The following is a 16,293-nucleotide window of genomic DNA, read 5'->3' on the forward strand; positions in this document are numbered from 1 at the left end:
CCGGGGCTAAGGGTGTCCCATCCGAGAGAAGCGGCCGGCAGTACCTGCACCCGCTGTGCACCCTGACGTGCCCAGACCCCGCCCGTTGCGGCGGCTCAGACTGCGGGTCCCCGCGGCCACCGAGCCCCGAGGGTCGCCCCCAGTCCCGCGGTGCATGCGGGCTGGAGGAAAAGAGCAATCCCTTCTCTCGGTGCCGGACATCCGCAGCGTGACGCCGGGCTCGGCTCGGCTCGGCTCGGCTCTTCCCTTCCCGTCGGTCGGCTCCCGGCGCCGTGATTGACACCGCCGGCCCCTCCGCCCGCCCCGCAGCACATCCCATCCCTCCCCGGCGGCCGCTCGCCGTGCCCGGGAGGCGGGGAAGGGCCTCCCCAGCCCTTTGACACCGTCTCGGCAGGAGTTTCACTTCGCTTTCGCCGCCGTCGCCGCCACTTCTGCAGGCAAACACCCCCGGCTTCCATGTGACGCCTCCCAGCCACTGAATGGGGAAAGCGCCTATAAGGGAGACACTTTCCCTTCGTGCAGGAGAAAAGGAGGGGATGAGGGGGGCAGAAGCAGGAGGTGGTGGTTGAGGGGAAGGGAAGACAGAAAGTGAATTAATAAATCGCAGGGAAAGAATTGCGGGGGGGGTGAGAAATGGACATTCCGGGAAAGAAATTCGTGGGGTTATTTATTTGTTGCCCCCCGGTCCCGTCTCGCTGACAGAGCTTGGTCCGCCGTTACTGTGGTCCGTGCTGACTACAAAGGGACCTGGGGAAGTTTCTTGCTCCCCAACGCCCTTCCCGAGGGGGCAGAGGGTTTAGGTTGTTTTCTGTTTGATTTTTTTTTTTTTAATTTCCCTTCCCCACCCCTCCCCCCCCGTCTGGAAGGAGGGGGTCTCGTTCGCACCTCCCTGGATGGTGCGGTAGAAAGGAGGGGAGTAAGGGGGTGGGAGGGGGGGGCTCGTGGTGGGAGGCTGCCGCGCCTGCTGCTCCTGCATTGGTGTCTCCCCTATGGACGAAAACAGCCCTCTGTCTCCCAAGGCAAATGCTTTCAGTATCGCCTCTCTGATTTCAGTCGCCGCCGCCGAGCAAGCAGGGAAAGGAGAGCTGGAGGAGCGCCGCGGCGGCCGCAGCTCGCCCGCCCGCCCCGGCTGCCGCCCTCAAAAGATGCACTTCAGCACCGTCACCAGGGACATGGAAGGTGAGTGCCGTGCTCAGCCCCGCAGGGCTGCGCGGACGGGACCACCGGCCGCAGCGTATCCGAGGGCTTTGGCGCGGCCCGTGCCGGCAGCCAGGCCAGGGGCAGCGCACAAAACGCGGCCTGCCCGCGGAGCCGGTCGGAGGAGGCTTTGCCGTTCCTCCCGGCACGCCTGAGCCCCTGTAGCCCTCCCTTAGAGAAAGGCATTGCCCGTGGCCCGGTAGCTGCTTTCGACGGCTCCGCCGCTGGGACTCGCGTCTTCTCAGAAGTGCTGAAAGCATCCCCCGACAGCGCCGGCCGTGCCTGAGGCACCGGCAGGCCGGGGCTCGGCTCCCACCGGCTCTGTCCCCACCTGTCCGGCCTGGGGGCTGCGTCGGAAATAACGCAAGAGACCCCCGGGACCTCGAGAAGCTTTTCAGCATGGGAGGGGATCCGCAGGAGCCGGCCGCTCCTCGGGCGGCCTGTCATGCGCCGCGGGGCCCTCTCGGGCCGGCGGCCGAGGGCTGCGCAGCCTCGGGCTCGTCCCGGTGCTCCTCGGCGCGGACCCGGAGCTTTGCTCTGCTCCCGGCCTCTTCCTCTTTCTCGTCCGGGGATGGAAGGAATGGGGCATTGCCAAACCAGATCCGACTTCCCCTGTTAGCCGCAGCCCTGCGGCTTCAGAGTGAAGGACGTTACCTGCAGCAGCGTAGCTACACGGAAATAAGAGCCGATTTCTTTCTCTGCGTTTCCCCAGTCCTCTTTTTTTGTTTTGTTTTGTTTATTTTTTCCCTTTTTTTTGAAAAGGGGGCGAAAGGAGGGAGTTTGCTTTGTCACAAGTGATGTGTGGCGAGGGAGGCCTGCAGAGATAGTACGGGCTTTGCACCGCCGAGGCTCTTGGCAGACCTCTCGGGTTTGCAAAAAAAAAAAAAAAAAAAAAAAAAAAAAAAATTGAAGAAAAAAAAAGAAAAAAAAAGAAAAAAAAAAGCAGCCTAGGCAGGCAGGCAGCGGGAGCAGCGAGCTCCCCGCCTGCCCCGGGGGGAGCGGGGCTGGGGCCAAGCAAAGCGGAAAGGGGGAGGCGCCCCGCTGGGCTGGGCGCGGGGCAGGAGAGGAGGCGGAGGGCACCCCGCGGAGCCGGTGCGGAGGCGGGGGCCGCGCGGAGCGGCGCGGAGCTGGGGGGAAAGCGGGAGCCGGAGCGGAGCCCTGACCGCTTGTTTTTGGAATGATTTCAGCTATCTCCAGCCCCTGGCTCACCCAGCTGTCCCATTTTTGCGATGTTGCAGCTTTCACGGCCAACAGCCTGAGCAGCCTGAACGCCTCCGGGGGGTACCACCTCTCCCCCTCCCCGGGGGACCCGTACGGACAGCATGAGCCGCCGCACTACGAACCCTGCACGGCTCAGCAGCACCCGCACCCACCGCCCCAACCCCAGCACGGCTACCCTTTCGGCGGGGCGGCGGCGGCGGCCGGGACCAACCCGCCGCCCCCAGGCCCCGAGCAGCCCGAGGGCGCCGGTGGAGCCGCTGCCGGGCCGAACGCAGTCTCGGGCTGCTCTGCGGGGGCTGCCGCCGCGGCCAAGGCGCCGGTGAAGAAGAACCCGAAGGTGGCAAACGTGAGCGTCCAACTAGAGATGAAGGCGTTGTGGGACGAGTTCAACCAGCTGGGCACCGAGATGATCGTCACCAAGGCAGGCAGGTCAGTGCGGAGCTCCTGAGCGGCCCCGGCTCTCCAGCCGCTCCCTCCGGACCCGGGCGCCCAGGCCAGTCGGGGCGGGAGAGTCCGATGCGAGTAGTTGAATTCTCAGTTTGGGGGGAGATTGAAGCTGCTGCCCAAGGGCGAGTCGCGGAGCGGCTCGGCCCAGCGGTCGCCGTCATTTGATCCTTGCGCTTCTCCTGGGGCGAAATCTGCGAGCTCTTGCGGCCCGAAGGCCTCGGTGCTGCGGAAGAACGCGCGGCTGCTACTGCGGGCTGACGGCGAAGGCGTGCGGAGGACGGCAGGCAGGGCACTGTGTTTCACTCTCGCTTAAAAGGGCGCTGTGCTCCTCCGGGCGCCTTCGGCTGTGACCCCACACGGGACTTCGTTCCGTGTTTACGGAGAACAGTGTGTGTTCCCTGGGCGGACAGCAACGATACGGGGGAAGGAAAAAAACAACACGCAAACCGTACAAAACCTGCTAAATACATTCTTAGCACGGGCAGATGTTTTCCTTCCGGCAGAGACGCGAACAGACCCTAATTCTGCACCCCGAAACGTGTTCCAGGGCTGTTGCATTTCCCGATTATCGAGTAAGGAGCCCGGCTGAACGCAGCTCCTCTCGGCTCTGCTCCGGCCGCCGCGGCGCGGTTCCGGGGCCAGGACCCCGCTCCTGGGCAGGGAACAAAGAAAGCGGCTGATGCGATCGCGTTAGGAACGAGCAAAACATATGGGGGGAAGAGGAGTCCCAATTACAGTTGTTAGTTACTGCATTTAATGGAGATCCCCGGGAAGTGCCGCGGCCGCGGCGGTTCGGGCAGAGCTACGAGGCTTTCCCCGCCAGGCTCCGGCAGAGCTGCGAATTGTCCAGGCTCTGAGTCTTCCCTTGGTTTAAAGCGATCCGGCGGGGGGGGGAGAAAAGAAAAACAAACAAATTAAGGAATCCCCCGTTGCTTTTTCTCACTTCGCTTTGGGGCTGACTGCGGCGGGATGGCCGGCCGCGGGAGAGGGTCGGACTCCGCTCCGAACGGTCTGGCAAAAGCTGTGACCGCGGCCGTGCGCTCCCGCTCTCCCATCAGCGATTCTGAGGGTCCCGAAAGTGCAAAAAAAAAAACCTTACATGTACGCAGTGGCCTTTAAAGTTGTTTTTGGTGTTTTTTTTTTTTTTACTATTAGCAATTTCCTAAAATAAAACGATCACAGTGGTGCCCAGTGCAAAAGCAGCCGGCGCTGCGTTGCGGGACCCGGGCGGAATTTCCCGCAGACGGTGCCTGCCCCGGCGCCGGGTCGCACAGCCCGCTGTCTCCGGCCGCGGCCCCTGAGCCCGGCGCCGGGCTCGGCGTTGCTTTCCTTAGCGGAAAAGGTCGTTCAGGCTCCAGGCGGAGGCTCTCTGCAAACAGGAGTTCTTCGATTTGGCTTTTTTAGCTCTCCAGGAAGAGCGAAAGGATTGCAAATACCCTGTTTCAAAATGTTTCGGAAATAACCAATTCGAATTGAATCGGGGGCTTTCCTCCCACCCTTTTCTTCTTTTACTTTGTGACAGAGTCGAAATTCCAGACAGGCGAGTAAAAACAGGAGAAAAATGGGTAAAACCAGCAGGAAAAGGCTCGGGGAAGGCACTGCAAAGCTTATTCTCTTCCAGCACCTCTGGGCTGGCCCTGCTGTTCGTCTAGATGGGTCTTATCATCTCAGGTTGTTTGTTTTAAAACTAAGTTTTAGAACAAGAAACACCGGAATTTGAGCTAATGGGGGGTTTTGCACATTTAAAAATAGTAGTAACAGAGTGAGTGACTGAAAACGTCCTCCTGAGTTTGCTAAAAGCCTTACAGAGAAGGAGACACAGCCGCCCGATCCCGATGCAGCCCGGCAGTGCTGGGCCCGATGTGGAAAAGCTGCGGAGCCAGAGGCGCACTGACCCATCGGCCCTCAGAGAGGGGAAGAGGCACATAAGTGCAGGTCCAGCCGTGTGCCCCGAGAGCGAGCCGGGGGGCCTCTCTGTGTCCGGGTTTGATCGGGCTGTTTGTTCAGGGGCCGGCTGGGACTTTGGTTTTTCAATGGCTGCAGACACCCTTCCCGAAATATTGCCCATAGTCGCTCACTTGGTTTACTATTCTGTAAAACAAAATGAAGCCATAACGAGCTCCGACTCCAGGGCACACCTTCGGCACGTCCCCCCGGGGAGCTGCGGGCCAGGCCCTGGTCGCGCTGTGTGCAGCTGCAGGAGGGATGGATGGGTGGACCATCCCGGCCCCTTCCCTTAGCCCACCACCGATCATATTTGTACTGCAGCCCCTTGAAGGAATCGTGCCCTCCCTGAGCGTGGGATCCACGTTTGGGCTTAGTTTGTGTCCCCAGAGGCCTGCGTGGAGAAGAACTGGGGGAGCAGCCGCGGGGGCTGGCCTGCCCAGCTCCGGATCCCGGGGCTCCTTTCCGCTCTCCTTTTCGTCCGCAAAGGTGCGGGGCCGGGAGCCCGACCGGGCTCTTGCAATGAAGCAGATCCGGGACGGGCTTTCTGGGACATCCCTGTTGCCCTCTAGCCCTTGCCCGCTGAGGGAGAGCGTTTGCCTCCCTGGGCTGGGAGAGGTCTCCTGCTGGCCGTAGGGGCTGCTGCTGTAACCACTGCTTTCAAACGGGCACAGTTTGGTGGGCACAGGTGGGAACTCAATCACCTCGTGCCGTTGTCTGGAGTTTTTAGATGTGACCCCCACGGGCTGCCTGAGACTCCTGAGGCTTGAGTGCAGGTCCGCAGACAGTGTAATGCCTTGCATTTGCCTCCAGTCAGGTCAGCTAAAATGATGGGGAAACCATGGGAAAGAAATTCTTTTCACTTGGTCTCCACATAGCAAAGGCCGAGGATGCTCTTGTTCCCCCTGTCCTCTCCGTTCCATCGCGGTGGGGCATTTCGGATGTCTGACATGAAGGGTCTCGGAGCCAGTGGGAGAGGCAGGACCCCCCCGGCTCGCCTTTCGGGATGCTGCCAAGGGCTGGGGAACACGGCAGCCGGTCTCCCCATGTAGCTTGGGCATATCTGCCTCTTCCTCTGGCCAGTGGTTTCTGCGAGAGGACTTATCATCACAACTGGGAGGGTATCGGAGCAGCTGGAGGGGAAGAAACCCGTGCCGGCCCCTCGGGGCTCCCTGCTGCTCCTCAACATAGCACTTGTCTCTCCTCTCTGTGCCAGGCGCATGTTCCCCACCTTCCAGGTGAAGATATTTGGGATGGACCCTATGGCTGACTACATGCTTCTTATGGATTTTGTCCCGGTGGATGACAAGCGATACCGGCAAGTAACAAATACCTGGCCTGTCTCGCGGTTCTTGGAGCCTTAGCGGCTGGTGGGTCACTGCCTACCCCTGCTCCTGCCCTCCGGGTGTTCGGGGATGTGTCCCTGGGCGTGACACTTGTCAGTGCGAGACAGGGAGGGGACACGGGATGCAGCTGACCTGGGGTCTGTTTCACACTCTTGCAATGAGTCTGGGGCCAGGAGTGGCTGCACGGGACTGCAGGGCACCCTCAGCCTCCGCACCAGGCTCACAGGTGGCCGGGGCCAGACCAGCATGGGCAGAAGGACAGCTTTCCACAGGGCACAGGGCAGGAGCTGCCTTGTCCTGCCCAGAAAAGCTCTCTTTGTCCTACTGCTACACGTCTCCACTGGCAAACACCCTTTGCCACTTAACAAAAATTCCCTCGGTGCTCCTTGAATGCTGTAGCCCCTCAGTGCATGTCCCAAAGCTGTGCCATGCCTGCTGGGGAGCTTCCTGGGTGCTTGGGTGAAGAGAGTGGGTTTTGTGTTCTGGAAAGGCACCAGCCACCCAAGCCACAAAACCCTGCCCTTGTTTCCCGCAGCAGTGTAGGAAGGCCTTGGAAACTGTGGACTCACAAGGCAGCGATGTGGTCTGGTTTGGAACCCCTTTAATTTTAAGACAGTGAAAAGCGCATTATGTATTTAGCTTCAGATCAAGACGCCGAGCAGGCAGCCCACATAGGAATCGCAGGGTCTGATATATAAATATTTAGACAGATATCCAAATTCTCAGGGCGTCCTAGAAATGTTTGCTTGTCAAGGGAAGTAGGATATATAACATCCAATTGAGTATATCTTTAAAAAGTAATGTTTCTGCTCAAGTCCAATGGTGTCTAATTCCCCCTGTGCAAACACTGGCTTTTAAAGTAAACACGTGTATAGAAGATTGGTTTCTCTGTTTTAAATGTTACTGTTGAATATGTACTTTGAAAGCATGAAACAAGACTTCTAAATTCTGAACCTGCTATTAATCTACACATAACTTTCCACTCTTCACTTAAAGCGAGAATATTACTGTATAGAGGGCTCTTTTTCACTCATTTTTTAGAGGAAGGGGGAGGCTTTTGTGGCTTCTCTCCCAAATCTACACGGTTAGCTATAAATTTCCTCCGTCCTGCAGATCTCTCTCACGACAGTTCCATCGCCGACCTGATAAAATAGTATATCCCCTTCGCAGCAATTCTGGCTGCAGAAAAGAGCTCGTTCCTCTCGTGGCCGTAGGAAGCGGGAGTGATGGAGAGGCGGTGCTTCCCCCTCGGTGGGCCAGGGGGACCGTCCCGGGCCGGGTTCTGCGGGGCGCGGGGCGCTGCAGTCGCTCGGAGCGCCGCTGCAGGGACGCGGGCGGGAGCCCCGGGCCGCGGCTGAGGGTGCCTTCCCCTCCCGCAGGTACGCCTTCCACAGTTCCTCCTGGCTGGTGGCTGGCAAAGCCGACCCCGCCACCCCCGGGAGAGTCCATTACCACCCGGATTCCCCGGCCAAAGGGGCGCAATGGATGAAGCAGATCGTTTCCTTCGATAAGCTCAAACTAACCAACAATTTGCTGGATGACAACGGGCATGTAAGTGTTCCCGGGAGAAGATGTCCAACACGGGGCTGCACGGGGTGGGAACTCCCCGCGCTGTGATTCCCGTGGGGTGACCCTGCCCGCGCCCCTCGCCGGGGGCTCTGCCCCAGCCCCGCGGCTGTCCCGGGCAGTGGAGCCGGCAGGGCCGGGGCTGCGCTCTCCTCTCTCCATGCTCCGCCTGGATCAGTTATTGTCTCCTTGCTCGTTTTATCATTCAGATCATTTTGAACTCCATGCACAGATACCAGCCGCGTTTTCACGTGGTCTACGTGGACCCCCGGAAAGACAGCGAGAAGTACGCGGAGGAGAACTTCAAAACTTTCGTCTTCGAGGAGACGCGCTTCACGGCAGTGACCGCCTACCAGAACCACCGGGTGAGGCAGCAGCGGAGCTCGGGGCGACAGAAAGCGGGGGTTGGGGTCGCTCCGGAGGTACCATGGGTGCGGGTGCATCCGGCGCTGGCTCAGCCCCTTCGTCCGGCTCCGGGGTTGGAGGCCGGGCTGCGGGTGTCCGGCGGCGGCGGGGATGGCTGCGGGATTCCCACCCCCTCCTCCCCATCTGCTAAACCCATTCCGGGCAGCGCTAGGAACCCGATAGCCGGGGAGCTGCGCGGAACTGCACCGGTGTACGGCAAGGAGGCGACGTGGGCTCTAGCCCCATCGCCAGCTTCCCCCCGCCCGGGGGACTTCATTACCTATCTAGAGCCGAGACTGGGGCTAGTGGGGAAACTACAGGTTTCCCGCTGCGAAATGTCACTCACAATTTGTTTGGATAAATCTGCGATTTTACTTCTTTAAGCTCCTAGCGGTCTGTCTCTCCTCAGAATACAATTTTACGTTAAAAACGAAACAAAACGAAACAACACCCCCACCCCAATCTAATGCGGATCTCTGGGCAGCAGTTAATCCAATTACTCCTTTAAATCGCATCACTGTAATGTAAAGAGCAGGAATCCCAGCAGCGAGTGGAAATAGGATTTCATAGCGGGGGCTTTTCAGTGCTGCTCCGAATGCCTCGCTCCGGGACGATGCCGCACAGGCCGGGGATGTGTCCCGGGGTTGTCCCTGAGCAACCGGTGCAAGTGTCACCCTCTGCAGTGGCTCCGAGCAAATGGACCTGAGACCTGAGGTCTCTCTGGGATGCTGCGGTCGGGCCGCACCTCGCCCCGGTGGAGGCGGCGAGGCCAGAGAAAGGCTGTGCCTTTAAGGGGCTCTGGAGTCCCTCCCCAGCTGGCATTTGCCTGATGGCTCCGGACAGCTGCTCTTTCTCTCCTGCTTTCTATCAGTTTGACCTCTAAGGCTGGAACTGTCACTGAGGGGCTTAAAGTTTGTTTTTCAACCCATTCCGGAAACTCACAATCACATACTTTATCCGTGGATTTGCTTAAATATAGAAAATGTCCTGCCTTCTCCCTGGTGAATTAAATAAATACATAAGTATGATTTATCCAGTGATTTGTCTTAACTGCTCCAGTGGTGACCCATATAATGTGGCATTTTCTTACAAGTGCATTTATTCAGCTTTTGCAGCCAACTCAAACTGCCTTTCCCTTCACCTTGAACTCATATTAGGTAGCATATTAGCCTGCATTTTCTAACAGAGGGAAAGCACGTTTGTGCTCTGTGGCAGAGAACACCCTGGCTCCACCAGCCACCTGGATCCCCTCTGTTACACCAAGCACTGCTGAGTCCCAAAGCCTGCTCAGGGACACACTCGCTGTTTGGCCAGGGAGCCCTGTGTGCTGCTTTGAGACATTTTGCCACTTCTTCTTACAGATCACGCAGTTGAAGATTGCAAGCAACCCTTTTGCCAAGGGATTCAGAGACTGCGACCCTGAGGACTGGTAAGGATATGCCTTTATTGATTATGGCAATAACCCCACTCACCCTATTTCACATGCATCTGCCCAGCTTACATTTCCACAAGGGTTTCATGGAGGGGGACACTGTATCAGGCCCCATTTGCCAGCTGGCAGCTCACAGAAGCAATACTCCAGTTGCTCATTCTGTTGGACCATCAACTCTGTATCACTTCTCCCCTTCCTCTTCCAGGCCCAGGAACCACAGGCCAGGGCCTCTTCCTCTCATGAGTGCTTTTGCCAGATCCCGGAATCCAGTCTCTTCCCCAGCCCACCAGAATGGGACAGAGAAAGGTGAGAGTCCCCAGTGGCCAGGCCAGCCCATCTCCCAGGCCTTGTTGGCCTGCACAGCCCGTGCATGCATGCTTGAGGCCAGCCTTGCTCACCAAGGTGCTGCACAGCCCCATTGCTAATCAGCTTTGTGCTACCACTTATTTTTTAAAGAAAAATACCTGCCTTCATAGCCTAATTAATTCTTCCTTGGACTACAACATTTACTGTTGTTGTGTGCTTAAGAAAATTTGCTGCTTTAAAAAACACTGTCCCTTGCCTTTAGAGTCCCATTTTCGACTTTTTAGCAACAAACTCAGCTTTTTCAGGCAGAGATGCAGTGCTGGCCACAGGTTCCCTCTCGCATTGACCTTTTAATGCGCCTCGGCAGTGCGCTTAGGGCCAACCCACTCCATTCAGGAGCTGCAGTCAGGTCGAACAGCACCTCTGCCCATTGACTGCTTTTCCATTACCCAGAGCAAACAAGTGCAAAGACAACCGAAGGCCTTTCTTCCAGCGCACTGCGGGTCTGCAAAATAAAGGGAAGTCTGTGTTTGTTTAGTGTTACACAATTGCAAAAATGTCAGGCGTGTACTAGCTTGTCAGTCAACTCAACTCCATTTATCGCAGTCAGAAGGTCCCGTCCCGCCAGCCCCGTTCCTGCCGCAATGCCGCTGCTGCCCGCCCCGCTCGCAGCCGCGCTCTTCCCTTCGCGCGCCTCTTTCCCGCGTGTGCGGGTGCGCGTCCCGCGGGCGCGGCCGCACTGACTCCGTTGCCCCCGTAGATGCTGCCGAGAGTCGGCGGGAGTTCGAGCGGGAGGCCGGCGGGACGGCGCTGCACCAGGCCGAGGCCGCGCACCAGCAGCTCATGTCCCGCGTGCTCAGCCCGGCGCTGCCGGGCGGAGGCGGCGGGCTGGTGCCGCTGGCCGGGGCGGGCGGCGGCCGGCCCAGCCCGCCGCACCACGAACTGCGCCTGGAGCCCGCCGCGTCGGAGCCGCTGCACCACCATCCCTACAAGTATCCGCCGGCGGCGGCCGCCGCCTACGACCACTACCTGGGGGCGAAGAGCCGGCCCGCCCCCTACCCCCTCCCCAGCATCCGCGGGCACAGCTACCACCACCATCATCACCACCACATGAACGCGGCGGCCGCGGCGGCGGCGGCTGCCAACATGTACTCGCCGGCAGGAGCACCCGCCGGCTACGACTACGGGCCCCGGTAACGGGGCACCGGCGGCACGAGAGACACCGGCCTCCCCCTTCCCGCCTTTCCCCCACCTCCCGCCTTACGAATGAGCTGATTGGCCAGTTTGACCTGATGGACAACCAGACAGCCCAATCGCCGGCAGCCGGGCCCCGCCCCGCGCCCCGCCCTGTGGGGGCCGTGAGGGCGGCGATGCCGGGAGCTCCATCGCGGTGTGACCCGCGGCTGCACTTTGATAAATGAAGCCATATGTCCTTATCTCCCTATTTCCCCGCGCCTCCGTTCGTGCCGGGCACCGAGGACCGTCGGGCGGCTGGGATGCGGTGGGAGGACGGTGAGGCGGCAGCGGTGAGGTGACTTGTCCCCTCTCACTCGGCCGCCGGGTCTTCTGAGGGAGGTTTGGTGTTACCGCCGGCGCGGGCGGTGCCCGCGGGCCCTGTACGTGAGCACCGAGCAGGGGCTATGGGGCCGGCCCTGAGCCAAGTGTCGTCCTGCACTTGTCGGTGTTAGCCTTTCCCAACCCGGGGCACACCGAGGGCTGGTTCACAGGTGGCTCAGGTGGTTGTTTGAGGAGATTCTTGGGGAAGCAGAGTTTAGTTTAAAGGAGTGCTTTGAATCCTTACTGCCAGAACAAATTTCCCACTTCTCCTCTGGCCCTGACCCATTCGCAAGTTTTGGGGTTCACTGGGGTGCCTTAGCCATAGCAGCATTTTCTGGTGCTGTTGAGAAGGCCAAGAGCACAGCATGTGCAGCTGTGTTTGCATCTTGTTTTCCCAACAATACCTGCAAAGGTTTAAAAACCAGCCTGTGGGTGGGGGAATATCTGCAGATTTCAGGCTGTGTGTTTCCCACATGCTTCTCAGGGAGCCTCACACAGTTCTGCCTTCCTGCATCCTTTCCTGAGCTCTTGAATACTCTCTCATGGAGGTGCCTTTTAAAGGGACTTCAGGGTCTTTTTCTCAGACTGGCTCACCCTTTATATTTGGCTGACCCAAACTCAAGTAGTTCTAAAGCATCTATTCTGCATTACCTGCTTGCTGCATCTTCCCTCTTAATGCTGGTAAGTACTTTTTCTTTTTCCTTTAGTGTCTTCATTCAGTAGTCGTTCCTTACTGCTAAAAAGATGGCCCTGTTCATCAGAGTTCTCCAGTGATGTTTTTTGAATAGTTGGTTTGTGTTTTGTTGGATGCTCACCGAAGGCAGTCCCTTTGTGTTCAAAGAAGGTATTGAGCAGCTCCTCAGCTGTGTTGGTGTACAGTATTATGAACACTTTCCTAATTCTTCCACATGAATCCATTGAAAGATGGGGGTTGTTTCTTTTAAAGTCATCTATTCATCCATGTGCCTTTTTATTCACAAACTCTTTAAAACACTTTCTTTCCCTGGTGCAGGTGGCAGTGTTAATAGCAATGTTTATTTTGTCTCTGGCAGTGGGCTTTGAGCTTCCAAAACCTTTTTGGAAAGGTTTAAGAAGGGATACAAGCTACCATGAATATTTTATGTAACTTTTTTTCTGTTAAAAAATATATCTGGATCCATAAAAAAAAGACTCGTGCAAGAAGTATGTATTTTATTTGACATTTGCAGTGAATTGTGAGATTCTTAGTGTCTGACTAAAGCATAATGTTTTCAGAAAGGTTGATGTAAAATAGCTTTGTGCTTATTATTAGTCAGTGGGAAATGGCTCTTGGATGTGCTCTGTTGCTTTGCCGCTGTTATTTCAGAATTTTCAGTATGATTTGTTATCTGTAAACTGATTAGTGCCAAAGCTTTGGTCAAATGTTTAATGAAGTTGTTATATTTATTATTTCCTTCAAAGATTATACAAACCTTTTTTTTTTTTTTTTTTCTTGATAGTTGCAGTGTAGGAAAAAAGTGAAGACAACCAAAGAATCATATCTGCAAAGTGTAGATACATGTAGATATTTGTAGATATATGTAGATAATCTTATTTCAATTGAAAAGACATTGGACAGTGACATTTATAAATATTTTTCCTCTTCTTTCTTTCCTTCATTTCTTGTTTGATTATTTGTGTATATTTGTCAGTTTGTCTGCCCTGAAATCTAAGCTCCCCCTACAAAATGCAGTTATTTAAATAAGGAGAGTTCTTAGTCTGAGCAAACAGTGACTCTCCACAGGTGATTGCTCCTTCTCTTCTGTCCCTGGTTGCCACAGGTGCCCATGGTTGTGGTAATCTATCACAATACAACAGTTTGCAAGGCTGGGGCTCCCAGGTGAAAACAGATCTGTTTGTAATGATAAGCACCTGTTCTCTTCAAACACACATAGAATGACCCAGGGTGCCAGGACTAAACTGTGCCCTTAATGAAAGTGGCTCAAGATCCTTGCCTTGATTGTAGGAATTTCAATTTTATATTTGTTAGAAGAAGATAAAATCACAGAACTTCAAGCTGTGGGTAGTGGGCCCTGAGGATCACTGTTCTGTGTTCTGTGCTAAAGAACCACTGCAGAGGTCCTGAGGCTGACTGGGAAGGAGAGCATGCAGCTACAGTCTGAGAAAATGGTATTTCTAACCATGCATTTAGTCCATCAGCATGCAAGGTGCTTAGACATGTTCACATTAAAGCATGTTAGCAGTCCAGTTCATGTTGTGTTTTAATCCTTAAATCAAGATTCTTCAGGGCTTTGACTGGTGTCCCTCCTTCCATAATAATGTCTGTCTCACTGGATGGGAGTGTTACAGATATGGAAAGCAAAAGGGTTAGTTTTCTATCCCAACAAAAAATCCACTTCAAATAAACAAAACCCCATATTGCTGCAGATTGACTAGTAGAAGGGTTTTGAAAATCACAGAAAAGTTTGTAACACTCTAATGTCATATTACCTGTCAGCCTGTTAGTCAGGATATGTCGTGTATAGGCTATGCATTATCTGTATATTGTAGATTCATTTGACAAATGACTTTGTATGATTTGGTTACATGTCTGGTTAAATTTCATTCAGCTCATGCTGTCACCAAGGTCCATGGCACATTCTAGGAAAGAAGGTAGCCACTTTTCCAGGCAATACTTCCACTTGTGGTTTCCTCAAGTCACACAAAGCACTTACACATAAAGTGTGTTTAAAAGCTGCTGTAAAACAGGCCCAGGTGTGGAAGTTACAAGCATCCTTTGTCCTTTCCAAATAGGGCTAGAGACTAAATTAGCCATCTAGCTCTATTTTCTAGAGGTACAGGCTGAGTTCAGTGATTGCTTCTGAGGTCTGAAAACCACACCGCCTAGCTCAGTGGATAAATCCAGGATTAGTTCCTTGTTCCATGCAGGTGGAACAAGGGTGGCCTTTGCTTAATCACTTAACCCAAATACTGGGGACAGTTGCAGTTTTCAGAAATGGCTTTCTGCATTTGATTTTATTCTATCCTTGCTAGTGGAATTGACTGAATTAAATGTAGGATAGGAACATGGGGATGAAACTCCTGTGTGTTTGCAGTGTTCATGCACACTCTTTACACATTTCACAGATGATCTCTTTAGTCTTTCCTTCTCTTTAGGGAGGCCCTATAACTCTCTGGCTAGAACTGTGCAAGTAGTCCCCAGCAGCTGCCTCTCGGCATCCTGGGGTGCTGGCATCTCTTCAGCCAGTCTCAAGCACACGTACAAGTAGGTGTAGAAAAGGTGTTCTGCATGCAGCAGCTGCTGGGGGACAGTGAGCCCATGAGCTGTGGGCTTCTAGAGCATCTCTACATAGAGCTGTGGCTAGTGGGGCTACATGGCTTGGGGCCACCTCGGCTGGGGCACTGTCCTTTCCTGCCAAGCATTCCTCCTTCTCTCCAGCAAGTGGATTTCAGCCTGTGATGCTGGATCCCTCACCAAAGGGCAGTTGCACCTTGATCTGTCTGGATAAGAAAAGCAGGTTCAGTCGTGCTGTGTAATGTTCTGCCTATGTAAAGGGATCCCTGTAGCCTCTAGAAACAAGTCAGGCACCCACAGGTTTGGGCTGGGGGGCAGAAGCTGAGCCCTGCTGCCTGGAGAAGGCTGGAAGAGCAAACGCAGCAGTACCTGCAAAGCAGGTTTCAGCATCATTACCCAAAGAGCTCAAAAAGCTGCCGCGAGCCTGTTGAACACGGCTGGGCTGGAAGGTGGGAGAAGAGCGTTTGTGTGAACATACACGTGTTGGTTCTTGGTGCTTTGCCTTCTGTCGTTCGCTTTCCTGATAGGTTGAAACCAAATTCTGCAGCGCGTTGAGACCGCGGGTGCTTTGGCCTGACCCGCGGTTTGTGTGAAACTGCCGCTGTGGGCAGGGGCACACCCAGCGTGTCCCGAGGGTCACCTCGGAGGGTCCCCGCGGGTGTCGCTGCCCCGTGGCCGCGGTGGAGGAGGAGGAAGATGCTGCGCGCACCCCGGCCGGCCCTGCCTGAAGAGCCGGCTCCCTCCAGAGGGAAGAGCCGGGCATGGCACGCGGTGGATTCGGCACTCACGGAAAATGAAAAGGGCTTCATCTTCCGGAGCTGGGAAATACGCGATGAGCGGAAAATATAGATTAGGGGATTAAAGGAAAGATTTTATCTTTGAAACACTCTAGCATAAATGAGAAGGGGCAGTCTCCTGTGAGTTACAATTTGAGGATACTCAGCCAGCAATGGCTTAGCCATTGCTCTAAGCTGGTGTTATTAAGAATCCACTCTGCATGTGTAGAGGCCAGTACTTGTGTATGGATGCAACGTTTTTCTAAACATAAGCATGTTTTTCTTCATTTAATCATTCCAATTGAATTGATTGCTAAGATACATAATTTACATAGGTATCTGACAAATCTAGGTGAAAGTTTTCTATTATTGCCATTATCATGAGCTCAGCATGTGCATATAAAATGTGCTGTTACAGTGAGATGCCTATTGTCAGTGGGAATCTAGATAGTGTATCAGAGGTTTGAGATTTGCAAATCTCAAAGAATAGTATTTAATACTTTTTTTTCCTGCCTGGTATGCTGCACACACAGTCAATGCAAAAAGGAAGAGCTGTTTTTGAAGACACACGTTAATTTTGAAAAACACAGACATGTCCCATATACCACATGTATGTACATGTACAGGTCTGCTCTTCAAAGGCCCACTGTCCTTCAGGAGGGCTGTGTAAGGCATTTTGTGTGTTGCATATGCCAGAAAACTCACCCTCATTCCCCCCATTAATAGAAATGACCTATTATAAATTTACCAAAGATACCGTAGTTTTATAAATTGGCCACATATGTCTGGGTAATATATTTATTATATCACATTTCACAGCAT

General features: G+C 54.8%; 1 protein-coding gene across 2 annotated transcripts; it reads left to right on the plus strand.

Moving 5' to 3' along the window:
* Positions 1–312: 312 nt before the first annotated feature.
* Positions 313–13,058, plus strand: TBX1 (T-box transcription factor 1). 2 transcript variants are annotated; one of them, XM_030285467.4, is made up of 8 exons: positions 313–1,179; positions 2,385–2,847; positions 6,026–6,127; positions 7,535–7,706; positions 7,931–8,086; positions 9,488–9,555; positions 9,764–9,864; positions 10,625–13,058. In XM_030285467.4, exons 1-8 carry the CDS (start codon positions 990–992, stop codon positions 11,059–11,061), a joined length of 1,689 nt encoding a protein of 562 aa, XP_030141327.1. In that variant the 5' UTR covers positions 313–989; the 3' UTR covers positions 11,062–13,058. The 2 variants fall into 2 exon arrangements, with proteins under 2 accessions (XP_030141327.1, XP_030141329.1); XM_030285469.4 differs by having other exon boundaries at positions 2,436–2,847.
* The last annotated feature ends 3,235 nt before the right edge of the window (positions 13,059–16,293 follow it).

Source organism: Taeniopygia guttata, chromosome 15, assembly GCF_048771995.1.
Source record: "Taeniopygia guttata chromosome 15, bTaeGut7.mat, whole genome shotgun sequence".
NCBI classification, from domain to species: Eukaryota; Metazoa; Chordata; class Aves; order Passeriformes; family Estrildidae; genus Taeniopygia; species Taeniopygia guttata.